This window comes from Tauraco erythrolophus, chromosome 2 (genome assembly GCF_009769465.1).
Source record: "Tauraco erythrolophus isolate bTauEry1 chromosome 2, bTauEry1.pri, whole genome shotgun sequence".
Lineage (NCBI taxonomy): Eukaryota > Metazoa > Chordata > Aves > Musophagiformes > Musophagidae > Tauraco > Tauraco erythrolophus.
Window position 1 is genome coordinate 55207162 of NC_141466.1, and position 20078 is coordinate 55227239.

The 20078-nt window shown below is 37.0% G+C and overlaps 1 protein-coding gene across 2 annotated transcripts in view; it reads right to left on the reverse strand.

Annotated features, from left to right (window-relative positions):
- MBOAT2 (membrane bound glycerophospholipid O-acyltransferase 2) overlaps positions 1–20078 on the reverse strand; it is a 102682-nt gene that overhangs the window by 8588 nt on the left and 74016 nt on the right. Inside the window, exons 6-10 of one of the 2 annotated variants that reach the window (XM_086608368.1) lie at positions 10862–10916; positions 9868–10051; positions 7570–7626; positions 3485–3677; positions 341–444 (exon numbers count right to left, since the gene is read on the reverse strand). In XM_086608368.1, the coding sequence (XP_086464494.1) occupies positions 341–444; positions 3485–3677; positions 7570–7626; positions 9868–10051; positions 10862–10916 (593 nt within the window). The remainder of the gene's footprint in view (positions 1–340; positions 445–3484; positions 3678–7569; positions 7627–9867; positions 10052–10861; positions 10917–20078) is intronic. The other variant, XM_086608369.1, reaches the window with a different exon arrangement.

A 20078-nucleotide genomic window follows, 5' to 3' on the forward strand; every position in this document is an offset into this window, starting at 1 on the left:
AAAACAAATTAATTATTTCCGTAATTGTAAAATGTTACAAAATATTTCCGAATTCTGACATATAATTATAAAAAAAACCCCAAACACCCTACTTTGTGATGAGTTGAATAAAGTATTTACTCAACTACTTGAACTCCAAAATATTTTGTGGTTATAACTGACAGGTAGAACATATTCCAAACATACTATTTTCAATCCTTTCCTAAGGGTGTGAACATGTCATTTCTGACTTAGAACTTATTCACCAGCTTGAGGAACAAAACGCATAGGAAAAGTTACTGAAATTACAAGCAACTACCTACACGGGCATGTATTTTATTCGAAAGAGCCATGAACAAACCTCTATTTGCTGGATTCTGAGATTTGATATTAGATCCCAACGTGTAACTCCATTTTTATCATAGCCTCTAAAACCAAACCCGGCTGCATTATTAATTGCATCTGCTGCAATAAACCAAAAAGAAGAGTGAATTATAAACTGGATCACACAACATGTAGTTTGTTCAAAATATTGATCACATTTTTAAAGGCTACGTATTTATTTTTTAAAAACACTGAGGATTACTGTATTAGACACTTGAACAAACAGAGAATAATCCAAGCAACTACTAGCTTTCAATCTAATCACTTGCTCAAAAGCAGAAGAACGAAAGGCAGCGCTACCGACTTCACAGTACAGACGTCCCTCCTCTCTCATACCACCTACTTGGACTTAAGCAATGTGACAGAAAAACAAAACTCAATGAGATGCATCAAGACTATGAAACAGTGGCTGGTTGTAATGATTTGAGACAGCAGCTCAACACTCAGTTGCACATCTTTTGTCTTCGTTATGCAGCAACAGTGACGTTTAAAGCATAAAGATTAAACTGCATGATTCACTTGCAGCAGGTGCACATTTACAGCACCACACAGCGCAGTGCAAACCTAACAGAAGAAAAGAGTACTTTACTAAGCGATGTAGAGTTTGTCAGACTTCCACGAAGGGCACAAGGCCCCTGTTAACAACACTTCCGAATATGAAGTGTTTACGATGCACACCAAAGGTCAAATAGTTTAAAGCAAACAGTATTTTTCCCTCAGAGAAAAAGCCGCTACCGTCACCTGGACTGGGTAGGAAAGTACAAGGGATCCCAGTCTGAATAACACCTGTCGTTACTCAGTCGTCACCTTTGCCTCAGCGTTGCTAGCTCAGACACTAAAACTTCCTCAGCTGTACTTCTCAAATCAGGATAGTCACTTACATGGAAACGTTTTGGGTTTTTTGCCTTTTTTCTTTTTTTCCCTCTGAACATTGCCTCTCTTGAGCCAGGCACTTGGCTGCATGCACCCAAACTTGAACACACATCCATGAGGCATGAGCCCAACCATGTGTCCACTTAGATAAGTGAGTGACCATGGGGAGAATGACAGCTCCCCTCCCAGTTCAGAGGAGTCCTGAGGAATTGGAAGCAAGGTAGGCAAAAGGCTCTGCAGAAGCAATACAGATCCAGTCCTCTGATTACAGGACATGGGCCCTCTCTGTGAGCTCAGAATTCATTTAAAGCACTGTAATTACATTGTCACCTTGCTAGCAAGGCAAAAGAAATTGCTCAGTTTGTATTACCATATTAAAAAGAATTTACTTTATAAATAGTGACATGTAAGAGAAATTAATATCTTTTGCATTTTCCCTTTTTAAAACTTTTTCAAGATATTAATCCAGTGTATTTGGAAAGTAAAAGAAACAATTGACTTAAACAGTTCCTTTCCTGAAGTTCAGTTTCTTCAGTTATCTACTAGTCTGGAAGAGGCCTTTGTGACATTTGATTTAATATATGGTAATTTATAATATTTTATTTCCTCATCAATGACAATTAAAAAAAACATAGAATCATAGAACAGTTTGGGTTGGAAGGGACCTCAAAGATTATCTAGTTCTAACCTCCCTGCCATGGGCAAGGATACCCTCCACTACATCAGGTTGCAACAAAATTTGCTGCTATACTTCTGGTATCCTGATGGCGACTTCAAATATTAGACAATGATTTTATGTTCAATTAGAAACAGGTGAAGACATGAACTTCATAATCTCTTGCTAACAAGAGCACTAAGACTATGGCTAGAGTAAGTACTCATTTTATTAACTAGCATTTTAGTATGTATCCATTTTAAATAATTCACTTCATTAACAGATTTTTTTGATATGTAAAGAATAGCAATGTACAACTCAGAAGCATAACATCCAGTAAACTATTAAGGCCCTCTCACATTCTACTGATATCATTAGAAGTTTAGATGAGGTAAAGCGAAAGGAAGAAGGTGAAAACAAGTTATTTGGCAAAGTATAGAGTTGATACAATACTGAAGAAAAAAACTACCAAAGGAATGCTAGTTCTACACGGCTAGCATAAGGAGAAATCCATCTTAAGCATTACAAGGGAAAAAAACAAAAAAGATTATTCATTTTTCAGATGACTCCTACTCTTTACAGACGATGATACTAGTGAATCAGAGCACAATATTCAAAATTATTTCATTCCACAACAAGCCCCAGAATTACTATACCCAGACAAGCTGAAAGCACTTCATTCATTGACCAGGAATGAAATCAGCAGCTGTAAATGAGTCATGCTGCTCTGCTACACTAAGGCTTTCTTTTATTGCATTGTTTCCCACAGATTCTCTCTCAAAAGAATTATGAAACAAATATGTAAAACTGGAGAGGAGGAGGAAGCTGATGAAATCTGTTTTGTGAGCCACTTCCAAGATGTCAGCTTACATAAATACAGGATCTTCCTGTTGTATATGTTGTTTTTTTCAAATAACGTGAAGTGAAAAGCAAAATATTCTTCAAACTATGTAATCTATTCAGTGTCTGAAATAGGTGACTATGGGTGTTCTCATCAGTAAATTAAAACTTTCAGTAAACAAAGACTAACACTGAAGTGTCACCCACCAAATTCTGAAAATACTACTGTGAATGCCATCGACTATTGACAACACTGATATATCTGAATTTCAATATATTCATTTTTCCTTCATGCCTGAATAACATTAAGCAAATTACTTATAACTAAACACAGAAAGAGGCTTAGAATAACTTTACAGATATGCCAAAATCGAGATATCATAAAAAAATAAAAATTAAGAATTGTACATCAGAATAGATTTACTACAATTTAAAAAAAAATAAGGTCATTGCTTATTAAAACACTATCACTGTCCAAAAAAACCTTATGTTTTACTCAGATTTCTTCAGGAGACCATGATCTCATTTGCAACACTGTCATAACACTGTGCTTAGATTTATGTTTCGTTTTGCTTCTTGAAAAGAGGGACATCATTCAACATACTTTGACAACAGCTCATAATACTTAAGTGCAGGGACGTTTTCCTAAGGCCTCAAGAGGGCACTGTCACTTTTTAATACATCTTAGCATGCATCATTTCAAATGAAACTCAATACATACTCTTTCTTTATTTTTTTAACGTATGTACTTACCTAAAGTCCATGCAAAATAATACTTGGGTCTGGCAGCCATAAGAGACACGTATAAGTAGAAAAACCTTACAGGCCATGATGCTGTAGCTCTGAAGTTATCATCAATGTTGTATTCCACAGGCAAAGTTTTTGTAATAGTCATGTGGAAGAGTAAAGACAGTCCACAGATTAAGAGTTTCTGTGCCACAGCTATCTGGAAAGATTAAGATGGGAGACTTTGTAAGCTTCATTTTTTGTTAATCTTCTGGAAAAAAGGGCAAGTTATAATCTTCCTTCCCTAAACAGCTGTACATGTATGCCAATTTTTCAGTAATATGTACTACCAACTTTAAAATAGTTGGTAACATTTTACGGAGGCTCAAGGAATATCGTTATCTTGATTAAGTTGTGAGCATCACTTCTGGCAAACACAGCAAATCCAGTCTGACTACAGGGAGCCTCTAAAATCCCTTTCAATAACAGGAACATCTTTTAGCAACTCCAGTTTTTTCTTATTTCATTGTCAAATTACTGACACAAGTAAGTTGTTTAAGACATCATAATACAAAGCATATAATCTAGGACAAGATAAGTACAATTACTATGAGTACAGAGATTCCAAAAACAATGGCAAAGCTTCAGTTCATTTTTGGTAATCTTTGTCATAATGCAGGTGTTCAATTGTTGCCCAACTCAACATATCAATCATCTCTGTTAGATTATTATAATATCTGAATTCTAAACTAACTAAAATACTGAAATAATTTATGAATTTACAGCCAAAATATCTCAGTTCTATATAGACCTGTTTTCCCAACATGTAAAAATACGCTGTTCAGACAGGACCTGGGCTCAGATTTTCTCAAAATCCAGTTTTGGTATAACCATCACATGAAAGAGTATGTATTTTTAGGAAAACATTTCTAAGGTTCTATTACAAAACACTCAGTGCAATAATGCATTACTTTTACTGCTTTATGCAGCTAGTCTGATCCACAGCCCAAAGGCAGATAACCATGTTCTGTGCAAGTTCCTGAAGTAACCCACTAACCAAGCACCTACAAAAGAGAAGCCTGAAAGCTAGTTCACTGAAATGCAAATTTCAAGTTTTGATTGTAAGTAATCTTAATATTTAAATTTAAACATTACAATTTTATTTGACATTACAATTCTACAAGCACTAAACTTGGCAAGCAAACAACCAATCTGGCTACTTTTCTTCGAAGCATCACAGCAAAATATAACCAGAATCCTTCTTCTGTCCATCCTGCTTCCAGTATACCTGCCCAAACTTTTAAAGATAACGTCCTGCTTCAATTAGAGTGCAGCTTCACGTATCTAGTTTCAAAATAAAGCATAATAATTCTGTTTCACAATACAGAATGAAGCATTAAGTGCTCAAGTGAAAACACAGATTTCTGCAAGACACAGCATCAAAGATTCACCCAGTCACACAGATGTAAGAGGTGGCAAAACCTGATTAAAAATTAGACTTGGAAAAGCTGTAAAACAGTGAGGGTAACTTTGGATACTGCATATATTTCATGTGGCTCATCTCAGAAGGTATTTCAGAGAGGATCAGAAAACCCAGCTAATTAAACAAACCAGCTGGATAATTCAGGAGGCAACTACCTATTAACAGCTAAAGCTGGTGTTTAATTTTTTTTTCTACTTCCTAACGAATTTAATTTAAATATTTTACTCTGTTACAAGAGTTCAAAGGGCATGCACTTCCTAAAAGTGTTCCTTTTTTTTTTTCCTAGCAACTATTAATCCATCTCTCTCTTTGCCAAAGCAGAGGGAAAGTTCAGTTGGCTTAACTCCTTCAAGAATTTAAATAGAAATGAATGTTCAGAAAATCAGTTATTATTAACACTAATGAATCACAAGGTCCCTTCCAACCCAAACCATTCTATGATTAATTTTGGTATGCAATATCTGATACATGCAAAAAGTTAGATACTTATAAATACCAAAAGGCATCACACCCAAAGTTCTGAAGACAGTTACAAGGATTTAATTTCAAAGTCTAAGCTATAATTTAAAGTCATGTTCAATTTAAGTATAAGAAACAGTATTTATAGGCTGGTAACATTAACAGGCAACTTAAAATATAAGCATAAACATATAAAATAGATGTTTTCCATCTGAAGATCTCTACAAAGTCTCAAAATATGTTTGGCAACTTGTAAGTAATGTTATCTCTGTTTAAAGGTCTGCTTTTTGCCATTGTCACTATTTACTGGTTTCTCTACTCGTAAATAGAAATCATCAACCTGCCTATTCAATCCAAAATATACTTAGTACCTCTTTGAAGGTTTTTAACTAAATCATGGAGGTGAAAGACCTTCTAAGGAAAAGCATCAGAGTTTCAACAAAATTTATCTTAAGAAAAAAAGTAATGAACTCATACAGGGCTCTGCCATAAATTGTACTTTTAAGACATAAACTCTGCAGTTTTCAATTTGTAGTTGCAGAAGAAATACTGTAGGAGGAAGGTGTTTTAATACACTTACTAAATATTTAAATGAGGTATTAGGTGTAGGGACAAGCATCCCCCCCCCCCCCTCCAATTATACTACTTCATTCAATAATTATAAATCCCAGGACCCCTGTCAAGGATGCTCATATCACTTACAGGAATCAGTATCAGGTATATTAGTGTCCTTAGCAAACAGTGATGGAGATAACCTCCTGCTTCTACAAAGACTGGGAGCTGCGGTTTCAAGACTGGTTTAAACTGTTTCTGAAGGACAATCCAAATAGGCTGCAATGCAAAGAAGCAGTCCTGCCCTGTCTCCTCACCTTTTGCTGCCAGTTTTTGCTCTTTTCCTTCCAGTGAGTCAGAACAGAAAAGCAAATCAAGTGAAAATCTAGCCTCTGAGGGTTTTGCCCTCCCCCCACCCCACCCCCCAAATGACTAATTTGCTTTAAACTGGATCAAGTGATCTGAATCAGACCACGACCCAGTGCACTACATGTTAGCACTGGTACAATAAGCAACGGACCCAATACCCACAGCCAGAACCTACCATGCTCAGCAAGAGTTTATACTTGGGTTAACCTAAACAATTTAATAAACTACAGCTTGAGGCTTGTTTATAGCGTTCCAGTTTTGAATGCGACTTCTACAGAAACAGAGGTCCTAACTGACAACAAAATAATCTATAGTCCAATTACCTACAGAAATGCATTTGGTGAAACACTAATTCACTTCCTATTGTTTAATTAACTAGGTTATTGATAACAAGCTTCTCTGCCAAGGTATAAATAGGTAATCACTGGATTATACATTCACAGGAGAGTTGGTCAGTTTTCACAAGGATAAAATAACTAATTTAAAAGTTTCAAGTTTAACTTCATTCACTCTTTAAAGTTTTCGACATATCAAGTTGAAAAGTAACACCTGGTTATTGTGGAATAACTCAAAAATTGCACTTTCCCCAAAATAACTGTTCTGTTCAGGAATTAAAAGAACTTCAGGCTGCAGAATAATTGACCTCACATGAAGTAGAACATAAAATTTATTTTACAAGAAGGTAGAAAGTCTTGGCTCATTTAGCTTTGATGAATAAAAACCAAGCATACCTGTACAAAAATATTAAATATGGCCAACACTGAGAAGGTGAAAAGGTACTTAAGCTAAAAGACAATGCCTGGACAAAACCAAATGTGCATTCATTAGATGTGAATATAATTATTGTGAAAGTTAGATTCTAAATCAGAGAAAGAAGTTCAGGAACAGCTTTCTAATTGAAGCAATAAAGGTAAAACATTCACTGAGCTTGAGAATTTTATAAATATATTATTGTATAAACATGTATAATATAAACGTACCAAAAAGTAGAAAAAGATCTTTTAATCTTTTATTTTAATGAATCTGTTATTCTTTTCAGTTGATAAATGATCAATAATGAGCTCGATATAATATTGAACTATGTTAAAATATATTGTTTTGAAGCGGTTAGCACCTCAGGTAAAAATTACAGGTAATTAAGCAAGAACTTTATAACCTGTAGGAAGAGTCTGCATAATAAGCAAGAAAGCAGGTATCTGCTGACAGGAATCTTGTATTTTAAGGGTAGCCATAATAAAAAGAAACTTACAAAGACAGATATTAATTTCTGAGAGTTGACACCACTTTGAGCACCAACAATTGATAGCTTGCAAAAAGGCACAATAGGAGGGATATAAGAAATAAGTTTTTAATATGTTGACTTGATTCATTTAACATGCAATGAACACATGAAAAATACTAAACCAAGTTAACATCATGCAGTCAACGCACAGTATAGAGGAGGAGGCTGGCATGAACTACTTTGGTTAAGTAATTATATTTAACAAGAAATGAAACTTATTGTAACTCAGCTGAAAGATTATTTTTTTCTTTCATTTATTACATTAACATTTGCTGATTCCCATTACATTTCATTTTCTGAGTTACCTAACAATTTATTCTTCTTGAAATAATAACATGAGAATCAAGGAACAAATTTAAAGTATTAATATGAAGTTAATGGTATTTAAATGTTCTTCTAGAACAAGACAATGAATATTTTAATTGATGCAGCAAATGCAGTAAAATTATATCATCCATATTTCTCCAAAAGCACACAGTACTCTCTGGTGTTATAAAACGCAGCCAGATTTCTCTAACACCAGTTGGGAGATGAAGTACCAACAGCATAGACAGCTTCTCTTTATTTTTATGTCGAAAGCTAATGCAGCATAAATCACGAAAAGTTTCAAGCATCTTAAAAGCAATTCATTCTAAGGAAAATTGCTTACCTGAAAGAAGAATCCATCACAGGTTTACACTGATTTCTATTGACTTTGTTCAGATTGCTAGCAAGATTATATGGTAAAAAGCTGGGAGGTCCTACCAGGCAATCAGCAGATGCATGTCCAGAAGTACTGATGCTGGCACATTTGGTTAGTTCCATTTATTTGCAATAATTTTACTACACTGTTTTTCTGCAGAAATAGGATTTTAGTACATAAGATGTGATGTCTGTACTGAGCCAACATGATCTTTAAAAACAAAAGAAGTGTCTGCCACTTTGTCAATACATCAGTGCAGACTACAGACTGTGAGGTGCCAATCTATGCAAGGAAGTTTCTTCTTTCTCTCCTTCCTGAGTACTTGCTCCACAGCACACTTCTATGAGCTTAGGTACTTTGTCAACATATGGAGAAGTTTAAAATGTTATCATCCTCCAGCCCTTAGCTTACATTCCTGCACAGCACGTCACTACAACCACACAAGAGCATAAGATGGGTAGAATGGAACGTGCAAAGAGTTCTCATCCAGATTCAAAGAATGGAAGTGGCTGGAGATGACACAACCAATTGGGAAGCACTCTCTGTTAGCCCAGCTGTGGGGATGGTAACCCACAGGTAGGTAACCTAAGATGGTAGGACGTGACAAGCAGCTATGTGTAGGAATGCCTTCATCTGCTCCAGAAACAGTTGGTGGTCCAGAAGACAAGCAGAAATCAGATAATTGGCACTGGAATTAGCAAAAGCCATGTATCTGAAGTGTTCTAGTCGACTCCATGATAATTCTGCTTTTTGTGTGTGGTAATAATTATCTTAGGCACACAAAAATTTAAAAGTCTTATTTAAGAGAATATGAAAAGAGTGAAAAATATTCAGTACCCTGAGCATTAAACTAATTGGATTAAATTTTAAAAGTAACAAGCTTTGGGAGTTTTTGATTTTAATTCAGGCTATACAATATCTCTTCTGAGGTATGATCAATTGGACTTTCTTCTGTATGTATTTTGGAGAGAAAAGAAGAAATATGTTATATGGCTATATATATATAGCCATTGTGTTACGGCTAGTACATCTTTTACTACACCTTCAGATCAAAATCCATCTTTAAAACCTCTCTACATGAATGAAAGCAAGAAAAACGAAGCCATTTCTATGAGTGTTTTTCAACTTGTTACATATGAATGTTTTCTACTTGCTGCAAGAAGACATTAAAAGAACAGTATAATTTGAGACCATTCATGAAACCTTGCTGGAACTTTTAAGCCTCATCAGCTTTCAAATGACAAAACCTGCACTTTGTCCTTACCAGGACATTTTTATGCACAGTCTATGCTTTGAAGGAAACATGTATGAACTGTTTTTATTTAAAGACGGCTTTTTACCATGTAAGCTTGTTAGGAAGCTCCAATTTAATCTGCTTTTATCCGCAAGATCCAGACTGGAAACCATGGAGAAAACCTGCCTTAAAAGAAATAAGCATTTAACTTTTTGAAGAGGGAACTATACTGTTGATGAATGAACTCCAGATACAGCTCAGAAGTTACGCCTGTAAATGAACAGTGCAAACCAAGCTTTTCATGCAATGATTACATAAGCATCAGCACTGCAAGAGTCATACATCTTACATTTGGAGAAGGATCCGTTTGTTCATATTTTGTATCTTCCTTCCCATTTGCTTCAGACTGTTGCAGTTGGTATGATCTGCCTTCAATGAAAGTAATATAGTCTTTGTAAGAGCATAATGGGCCTGCCAGGATACCCATGAAATTACAGTTGTAACTTAAATACTCCAGTAGACTTGGCATGCGTCTGTAATTCAAAGACAAGCAACTCGTGAGATGGAATGTCAGAACTTCCACAGTAGGAAAAGTTGTACTCCATGTTATCACTTACTCTAACTGCAGTAAAAACCACATGTAGAAAAGCAGTTTGTGTCGGTATCTTTTGTAATCACAGCATAAAACATTCTACCCATAGTACTTCTTTCTAAGCCATACTGAGCATTTTCAGTCAAACACCCAGTGTTTGGGTATTTGACTGAAGCTGAGCCTGGCGAAGGAGAAGGAAGGGTGTTTCCCCAAGTGTTTGTTCAACTGTTTATGTTTTCTTCCCTGCGCCGCCGCCCCCCCCCTCCAATAACTGAATCAGTACAAGGTTTGCATTAACTGGCAATAATTTCAATTAAGGAAAATGCCTCAAGTTAAACTTTTGCCCAGGAAAACATACTATTTTCAAGCCTCCTGAATAGAGAAAGGAAAAAAGATAAGTTAAATACTGAAAAACAGAATTAAACAAGCATGTTCCTTCACCAGCTACTTTATGAGTGTACTAAATGTTGACTAGTCTCCTGTCTGATATGGCATTAGCTTGCACAGACTGCAAATAACTTAGAAGGTTTTCTTAAATAAGTACAAAACCTACCTATAAACAAGTATAAAACTGGAAAATAGTGCTATTTTCCAGGAGAACAGATGTATAAATTAAGCTACGAATATAAAAAGCATGGATCTGTTCTACATGAGTTTGTAAACTCTCCGTCTTGAATGTGAACTGTAGCAATTCCAGAGAACATTAACAAGAGACAGAAAATTAGACTGTCAGAGATGTCTGGAAGCCTACCTTACAGCCAAGCACCTCTGTGACGGAGTCAAATCATCGTTTTTCCGAAACATTCCTAGGGAAGAGGAAAGGAAAAAAGAAAAATAAAGAAAAGCTAAATGCCCACATGTTAATTAGCAGCTTCTTTATTCAGTAGAGCAAGCCTCATGCTGCAATGTAATTTCTCAAGTCCTCAAGTAATTTCAGAGGTATTATGTCACATAACATTTTTGCTGGAGTTGGATCAAACAAATCTTACTGTTGATGAAATCACAAATTCCCATACCATCAGTTATATCCAACAGTGCCTAAATGGGAAATCACACGGATTTCAGGAAAGCATTAAGAAGGCTTGTAGTAAGTGTTGACAAATATAATTCCCCTACATTGGTTAGGGCTTCAAAGCCTTCAGGTTTTAAGATCCTTTATTCCCAGTCCTGGAAATTGGACAAGCCCCAAACCCCTTTCAAAACTGCAGTAACACACAGACATAACACTAGTCATTCCACTTTTGATGTACAGCATGAACACACATTTAGGCAATTCAAAACATACGGCAGACCTCAAGAGCACCTTCATGCTGCAAGTCTTTTTCATGAGCACTAATGAGAAACCCTACGCCCTGCTAACAGAAGGGGGAAGGCCAACTCCAAGTTCAGCAGCAAGACTGAATTTACCTTCTAGCCCCATGTGGTGCGCTTTCTGAAATGCTGGTGGCTTACCACTGAAAAAATAGGCTTCAAAACTTGAAATCCCATAAAAGAGAAAAGTAAAAAATACAATCTTCAACACTTTAAATTGTTACAATATACACTAATTCAGGCGCACAGAAGAAGCAGAGCTCCTTCCTTCAGACAGCCCTGATTTTTACCAGCCAGCACTGCTTGCCAAAACGACTGCTTCAGCTCCTTCTGCAGCCTACCCACTGGTTCAGCCATTACTGCATGCATCCATTCACTGCTACTCGTGTTTGCAAGTCTTTTTTGCCATCGCAAGCAATAAAAAAAAAAAATTATTTTTATGAGTATAGCTTCCTAAATGAAACAGAGTGCATGGAATCCCACCAGTTACCTTCCTCCCTAGTAATGACATAACAGCCAATTTCAAACCAGGTTTGATGAAAGAGGTAATATAGATACGAAAACCCAATGTGCTTTATAAAAATAGGTGATTCTATATGTCCTAGTTTTAGCTGGGACAGAGTTTTTTAACAGCCAGAAGAGCTCCGTGTTTTGGTTTTACTCAGAGGCTCACTCTGAGAAGAATGTTGATAGCAAGCTGATGTTTGTGGTTGGAAGTGAAACTCCAAGGACTTTTCAGTGTGCCGGAGTGCAGGAACACGGTGGGACAAGGGGGACACGATTCCCCTTGTGATTTGTGGTGGAACTTAAGATTGAGGGCCAAACTGGCCAATTAGTATTCCATATCATGCAGCGTCATGCCCAGTATAAAAGTGAGGGTCAGCCGGGAAGAAGGGCTTTTGCGCTTTGGCTCTTTTGCACTTTTGCTCTTCTGCGCTTGCTGCGCTGTTGCTCTGCGTTTTTTTTTTTTCTTTTCTCTCTCTCTCTCTCCCTCTCTCTGCCCCTCTCTATTTCGGGGCCTCGCGTTCGTCTGGGATTGCAGTTTCGGGACAAGACGGGCTTCGCATACGAGGGGGTGGTGAGCACCTACACTGTATTAAATCATCTGTATTAAATCATTCTTATCTCAACCCACGGGTTTCCCGTTTATCCTTTAATTCTCTCCCTCATTCCTGGGGGTGGGGGAGGGGGAGTGACCGGCTGTGTGGGGGGGCGGTTCAACCTAACCCACGACACTATAGAAGATCCTCCTCCACTCACAGAAAGGTTGCCTTCAACACCACCCCTGGATGACAGTAAATCCAGAAGGGAGCCCTAATATTTGATTCAAACATATGGAAAGTTTTAACTGTGGCCAATTCTTTTTTTTTTAGATAACCAAATCAGTCAGGCTTAAGATACAAAAAGACTGGGGGGCAGAGGAAGTCAAACCTCATTTACTTCTATGACTCATGGAAATATTTGTTACCTGAAGAGAAGATAACTCTGTTGTCTTCGCATGACTCCAGGAACCGTGACCTATACACACTTATGACTTTAAAACTGCACTTTCAGTCTTCAACGAAGCTGTGAATATAGACGAGTTAGCAACTCGCTATCACCTCTCTTACAATATGATCTGGAAAAATATCTTCCTTGGTCCTGGTCCTTCACAGTGGAAAGTCAACCCCATTCATATCCACTCAGGGCAAGAAATTGAAGGACAAAGCATCACCCCTAAATTCATGCAGACACTTTCTCTTCCTCATTATTGTGTTTTTACATTTTCTCCTTGGTGCTAAAGCAAAGATTTCTACATTGACCACTGTACTGAATAAAAAAAGCGGGAGACGCATTTTGAAAGGTCCTTTAACCTTTAAGGTCACAAGATTACACTTCCCAGGTAGTGTATCTTTGAATTTAATACAAACTTAAACAGAAATTTAATACAAAGACTCCTATAGATAGATGTAGGTCACACAACATGACTAGTGTAGGGAAGGAGCCTGTACAGAGCATTCCATCTCTCACAGCGTATACAATACAAACTGAGCGGAGCAGGAGCTTCCTTTGCTGTTATGTTCCACATGAGTATTCCTTTTACCCTTAAGTCAGAAAGAGGAAGCAGTTACCAAGTAGGTCCAAACGAACTTGCATAAAGCCAGACTAACTGCTAAATAAATGTAATTAGTCAAATTAAAGATTTCACATCATTTATGTGGTATGAAAAAGGAGGAAAAAACCTCAAACCTGAAATAGAAGAATGTAACCACTGAAATATGACCTGTATTTTTGGAGCAGTGACGAAGAAAGAATTGGCATATTTAAGATAGGTTCAAGTCATATACATACAAACATGAAGTCACTTAAGGCATAAATAACCTGGTGAGCAATATACTTGCTGTCTCAAACATATCGCATACAAGTAAGCTTCCATTAATTTTTCATTTCCCTATCTCACTAAGATTTCCCTCCAGCGAGCAGCTTCTTTGAGGTCAGTTCAGTGGCTTTCCCTGTATTTTTTTTTTTAAATATCTTCTCAGTACGTTGAAGGCTCATTTATCATCTTTGCATAGCACACAAGAACAAGCAAATTATTGATGTCTGCCTCTGTCATACTCTTGAAAGCTTTCAGGAAGCTACTGTTAAGATTTTTAAATTCATAGAAAACACATATGGAAAAGGTGCTCTTACATTGATGCTTATTTAATATGAGATGAATTAATATACATAATTTCCTAGGCAGTGTATCTGCCCATGGCAACAGAGGCTTCATAAATCATAGCCATTTCTGACCTACTACACATTGGAGATGAATAAAAAACCACTTTGGCAGCACATCACTGCTAGGGAACTCAAAAGTTTTGTAACCTTTCTCTGGGGACTATGAGAATTGTTTTCTCCTGCCTTAAAGCAAGAGACTTCTGCAACGGCTGCAGCTTTTAGTTGCTACCAAATCACACAGTGGGGATTAGAGAAAATGGGTTTTATCAAACATCTATTAGAGAGGTGAAATCATTTGGTCACTCAGCAAGTAAAACTCAGTTTTCTCATCTGTAAAGTGAGAAATACTCCTATGTTCCTTCCTTGATAACAGAATTTTGTAAGTAATCAGCAACAAAATTTATGCCCAGTGGTCTAGATCATGAGGACGTTGCATCTTTTCATTCCTTCTCAGAAGACCACATTCTAATGGTAACAAAATCAACATCTTTAGGTTCATAACAATATCCTGCCTTATAGTCTTTATTAAAGCATGCTACAACTAATGCCATGCCCTCACTACCATGAATCATAGAATCGTCTGGTTGGAAGAGACCTTCAAGATCATCCATTCGCCCTGCACTGTCAGGGTCCCTAAACCATATTGCTGAACACCAAATCTACACGGTTTTTAAACATCTCCAGGGATGGGGACTCCACCACCTCCCTGGGCAGCCTGTTCCAATACCTCACAACCCTCTCTAAAGAAATTTTTCCTGATATCTAAACTAAATTTCCCCTGGCGCAACTTGAGGCCATTCCCTCTTGTCCTGTCATTCATAACATGGGAGAAGAGACCGACCCCCATCCATAGCACAATGTTTACAATCATATAATAGTATTACCCCAGCTTTGCTGTTAATCTGCTTGAATATGTCCACCTTTGTATTTGGATGAAATCTGGCTCATAAGTAACTCATTAATAATGCTTAGACATAAGATTATAGTACATTAATAATACTTAAACTTGGAGATCATACCACAGGCTCTGTTCTAATTACAGCAAATTTTAATTTGAGGTTCTGAAATGGATCACCAGCTGAGCCCAAATGCATGCTGTTATTTAAATATTTTAAGACCTGAAGAGGACAGACAGACATTAACAGTTTTAGTTGTTACTAGCACATTGGCAGCAACAAAAACAGACACAGATGCCAGCTGAGTAAAATTGCAAAGAAACTACAAAAAGAAAGAAAAATCAGAAATGTTGATATCCAGAGAGCCGTGCAAGCAAACGTAGGCCCAGAAAAACACTTGGAAGACTTATGAAGGGAAAAATACAATATAAATTCCATTAAACACTAGTGACACATACTGTAATCAAGGTGATTTGGTAACTGACACTGAAACAATGATGACCATGCTGTCACTAACACAAGAGGGAGCACTTTAAAAAAAAATAATATATAGATTGAGGCAATTGGAGAGAGAGCATTAAAAGAAACTCCTAGACATAAGAGGAAAGCATCAAGTTACTAATATAAATATAATAAATACACACTCGCACACCACCACACCATGGCAGTTTCACTGGCATAATTAGCAGATGAGTTAGAAAACAACATTCTTAGCTAAACAGCTGCAACTTTTTTGCTGTAATATCAGCATTTATAAAGTGGAACTGGGTCACGATGACCTATCAAAAATCCTCAGAGTATGTAGTTCTACATACGTAAGCACACATTTCTCTCTCTCGAGTTGTTCAATCTTCTCTTGCTAACACTTTCACAACAGCAACCATCCAAATACGCTTTTTAAAAGACCTAATAACAAAAGACGCATTTGAAATCAGAAAGGCACGCTGATAGCTTGAGATCTTTATTTTCATAAACATAACATTAACTGACTGCTTCTCACTACAACAAAAAAACTACTTAATCACAAAAGTAAGCTGGCTAAAACATGGGATGTTCCCTTTTACCATGAGGCCATGTTATGACAATCAGCAATTCAGCCAAATAATCCTGTTGTGGTTTTGTAGGTATTTATTTAAAATAAATATGAAATATCACATCTAACGTACAGAAATACATAAGCTGTTCAACACTTCGGCACATCCACACCCTTTAAGCCAGAGTAGAACAATACTAAAGTTGTCTGCAAGTCATTAGAAACAGATAGTGACTTTCTGCTCAATATGGGAAGTATTTGCCTTTGAGAAAAATAAAAGGCAAAGAATATAACTGAATATTATTATGAATATTAACTGAAAATACAGAAGAAATGTTTGTATCAACTTAAACAAGAAACATTATTCCATACTTCTAACACTATGACATTGCTCAACAACAGCTAACAAAACCATTACTACTAACATAATAGCAGGTACTGCAGTTTGAGTGGGGCTGCTCATTAGCTGCAAACCAACAAGAAATTTACTTTGTAATTTAAAAAAAAAAAGGAAAAAAAAAAAAGGAGCACTGTCTGAAAAACATCCCAAGTGTATAGCGTAGTACCACAACCCGACAAGGTAGGTAGCAATAGATAATTAGGACCATGGCGACTAATACAGCATTTGCACAAAAGTTTCTCCAAAATCACCTTTGTTTCTTTTTCCCCATCTCTTTCCCATTTTCTATGTGTTTCATCTACCCATTGAAATCTCTCTCCTTTCAGAGGCCATATGGGACAGAGATATACTTTCATTATTTTGCAGGGGGAAATAGGCTCTAATAGCCTATTTGGAAATCTTACAACTTTGTAATAGTACAATAGCAATATGAGGAAAACCAGCATAAAATAATCCAGCCATTGTCCTAATAGCCTGCTGTTGGAAAAAAGTAAATGAGACCTAAAATACCAGTGTAAGACTAGGCTTTAAACATATTTTGCCAATGTATCATTTAAACAAAAAGACAGAAGGGAAAGAAAAAAACACAACACAAAAACAACTAACCCAAAAAACCCTTTGAGTTGCATATTCAGTTGCACTCTATCTCCTTTCAGCTCTCACAGTAAATGCAGTGTTTTACCAGATCTGCATCAACGTCTGCTCTACTGCTTTTAAAAACGGAGAGCGTCAGATACATAGGAGGAAATAGTAATCAGGAAAAAAAAAGGAAGCAGCGTTCCAGGAAAAGTACATGTAAAATTAACAAATACAGAGCTGAAACCCAAGACATGAGGAATGGGAGAAGGGCACACACAGGAACAGAGACTTTTTTTTTTTTTTCTTTTTAAATCAGAAAGCATATGAGAAGCCCCTGGGAATCAAGAAGCAGCTGACAGAACAGAGGAGTGTTATGGTTCTGGTTTCTTATCTGTATCTAGCCACACATTTTTATGTACAAGATAACACAGTAATAAGAAGAAATAATTTGGAAGAACTAGATTTCATGTTTAGTAGATGGTACTACGCTTAAAAAGTGACTTTTTTTCTTTAAAGTTTTATTTATTATTTACTTTAAATTAGAGAAAAGAAATAAGAAAAAGGTTGGAAGAAGCTGTGAGAACTTTTTTTTTCCCTTTTAAATATCAAATATCAAGTGTAATGTTCCCTAGTTTTGCTGGCTGAATCTCTTGGAGGTTTAAAAATAAATACATTGTGAGCTCCCGAACTTCAATGAGTTATGAATATAAACATTTGAAAAGACTCTTTGTTTAAGATTCATAAAACACTGGAATTAAAAACAAGCTGCCAAAGCGTACACAGATTAGTGAGATTAGATTTGGATATGGGTCCTTCCTGTGAAGATCCCTGAGCTCAAAGAGAATTGCAGCAAAATGAGTGAGGCTGTGTGGGGATGAGTGGGTTATAAGCAAAAGAGGGAGAGTGACACACGAACTCATTGCAAGATTCAGAGTTAAGCAGTGACAGTATCCCTCTACCTCTCCACTGCTCAACTTCTAGTACCTTATAACCAGAATTGCAAAAGCTTCTCTGCTTGCCACCATATCTTAGCTGGAAATTTCTTGTGCAAGTACAAGCCTTCATTATATAGCCCTTCCAAACTGCATCTCTAGACAAGTCCCTTGCTTCTAGAATAACTGCTATGCACCTTTCCTTCTGTAAAATCTGCTAGTTTTAAATTTGATGAAAAGGTACTCCAAAACATAGGATCTGAAATACAAAAAATTAATTTTCTTCCTTAACTCTGTCATTAGCCTGAAGTGTTGCATAAATATATCTAATTCTTGCCATAAAGAATGAATATGGACACAGGCAGTCTCCAAACCATGTAAAAGCATTTCTGCCTTTAAGAGTACACGTGTGTGTTGCCAAAGACAATCAGCAAGAACTACAAAGTAAATCTTAACATACTGACTACTCATTTTTGGTAGTGCTCATTTAAGTAATAGGAAATTGTAAGAAGGTAAGAACTATCAAGGGCCTAAGTTAAACATGTAAAGCAGAATACACCAAAGGCATACTCTAAATTTACTCAGGTATAAATTTGTGATCCATGCAACTTTCTGCAAAGTCGGTATTATACAGCAAGCTTACATTGATCCTATGCAACTTGCATAGAATTTTCCTGCCCACAGTAAGTGCACAAGGTTGTAACAGTTATCAGAGTGGCTGTCATTTATTTATGGGAATCCGTACTAGTGTTCAACTTGGAATCAAGCATATCCACTTCAGCAGACAGACTCTTCAATACGCAGCGTAAGCGAGCGGCCTTCATTTTTTTCATACAGTTCTCTCCAGGAACTTCAAATTTAACGCTGAAACCAGCTGAACACGACAAAGAGCCTACCAGGAAAAGATCAAGTCCAGAAGACTTGTCTTTAACTCAAAACCAACTTAACTACAGCTAGAGTCTCGAAGCTTACCAAGATCTTCCAACACACCAACACCTTTCATAGATTCATAGATTTCTAGGTTGGAAAAGACCTTAGAGATCATCGAGTCCAACCGTCCCTAATCCACATTAAACCATATCCCTAAGTAGATCATCTACCCTTTTCTTAAACACATCCAGGGATGGGGACTCAACCACCTCCCTGGGCAGCCTATTCCAGTGGCTGACAACCCTTTCAGAGAAGAAATACTTCCTAACATCCAACCTGAATCTCCCCTGACTAAGCTTATACCCGTTTCCTCTTGTTCTATCACCCAACACCAATGTAAAGAGCCCTTCCCCTACCTCCCCACCATCCCTTGTCAAGTATTTGTAGGCTGTAATCAGGTTTCCCCTCAGCCTCCTCTTTTCCAGGCTAAACAGCCCCAACTCCCTCAGCCGCTCCCCATAAGTTTTATTTTCCAGCCCCTTGACCAGTTTAGTCGCCCTTCTTTGGACTCGCTCCAGGAGCTCAATATGTCTCTTAAAGCGAGGGGTCCAAAACTGGACACACTGGACACTTTCTTTCAGGTGTTTATTTTCATTACGTCTCCTTGGACATACTGGTAAAAAATAATGGGGGAAAATAAAGTAACTGGCGATCAACATAGCCAAGCTGATGTGACTAGAGGCTCAGAGTGCCGTTAATCACTTAGTATAATGATTTTCAACATTATTTCCTCCTCCATCAGTATATCTTGAAGTATTTTCCAGTGGAAGCACAGACCTTTGTACAGTGAACAAAAGCCCATTGACGGCAGGCTTGTTTTCATGAATTTCTCATGATGGATCCCTTTTAAGCTGTGTGTGGTTCAAAATCATTGCTTTAATACAATCTGTTTCCCCTGTAGACCTTTTGTTAGCATCTACAGACACCAGACCAGCAGATGCTCCCATATTCACCTTGGTCACATCAACTTCTGAAAGTCCTTTTCAAACTGTGCTCAAGTCAAATGATGGTGATCATTCAACTCAAGTCAAGGGCTCTGTTAAACTGCAAATGCAACCAGAAAGTTTTCTGATATATTATCAGCTACTCCCCATGGGCTGACAAAGACTCTAGAGGATCTCTGATACGAGGTCAACAAGGAACAAAATTTCAAGACTGATACTCAGAATTCAATGATATTTACA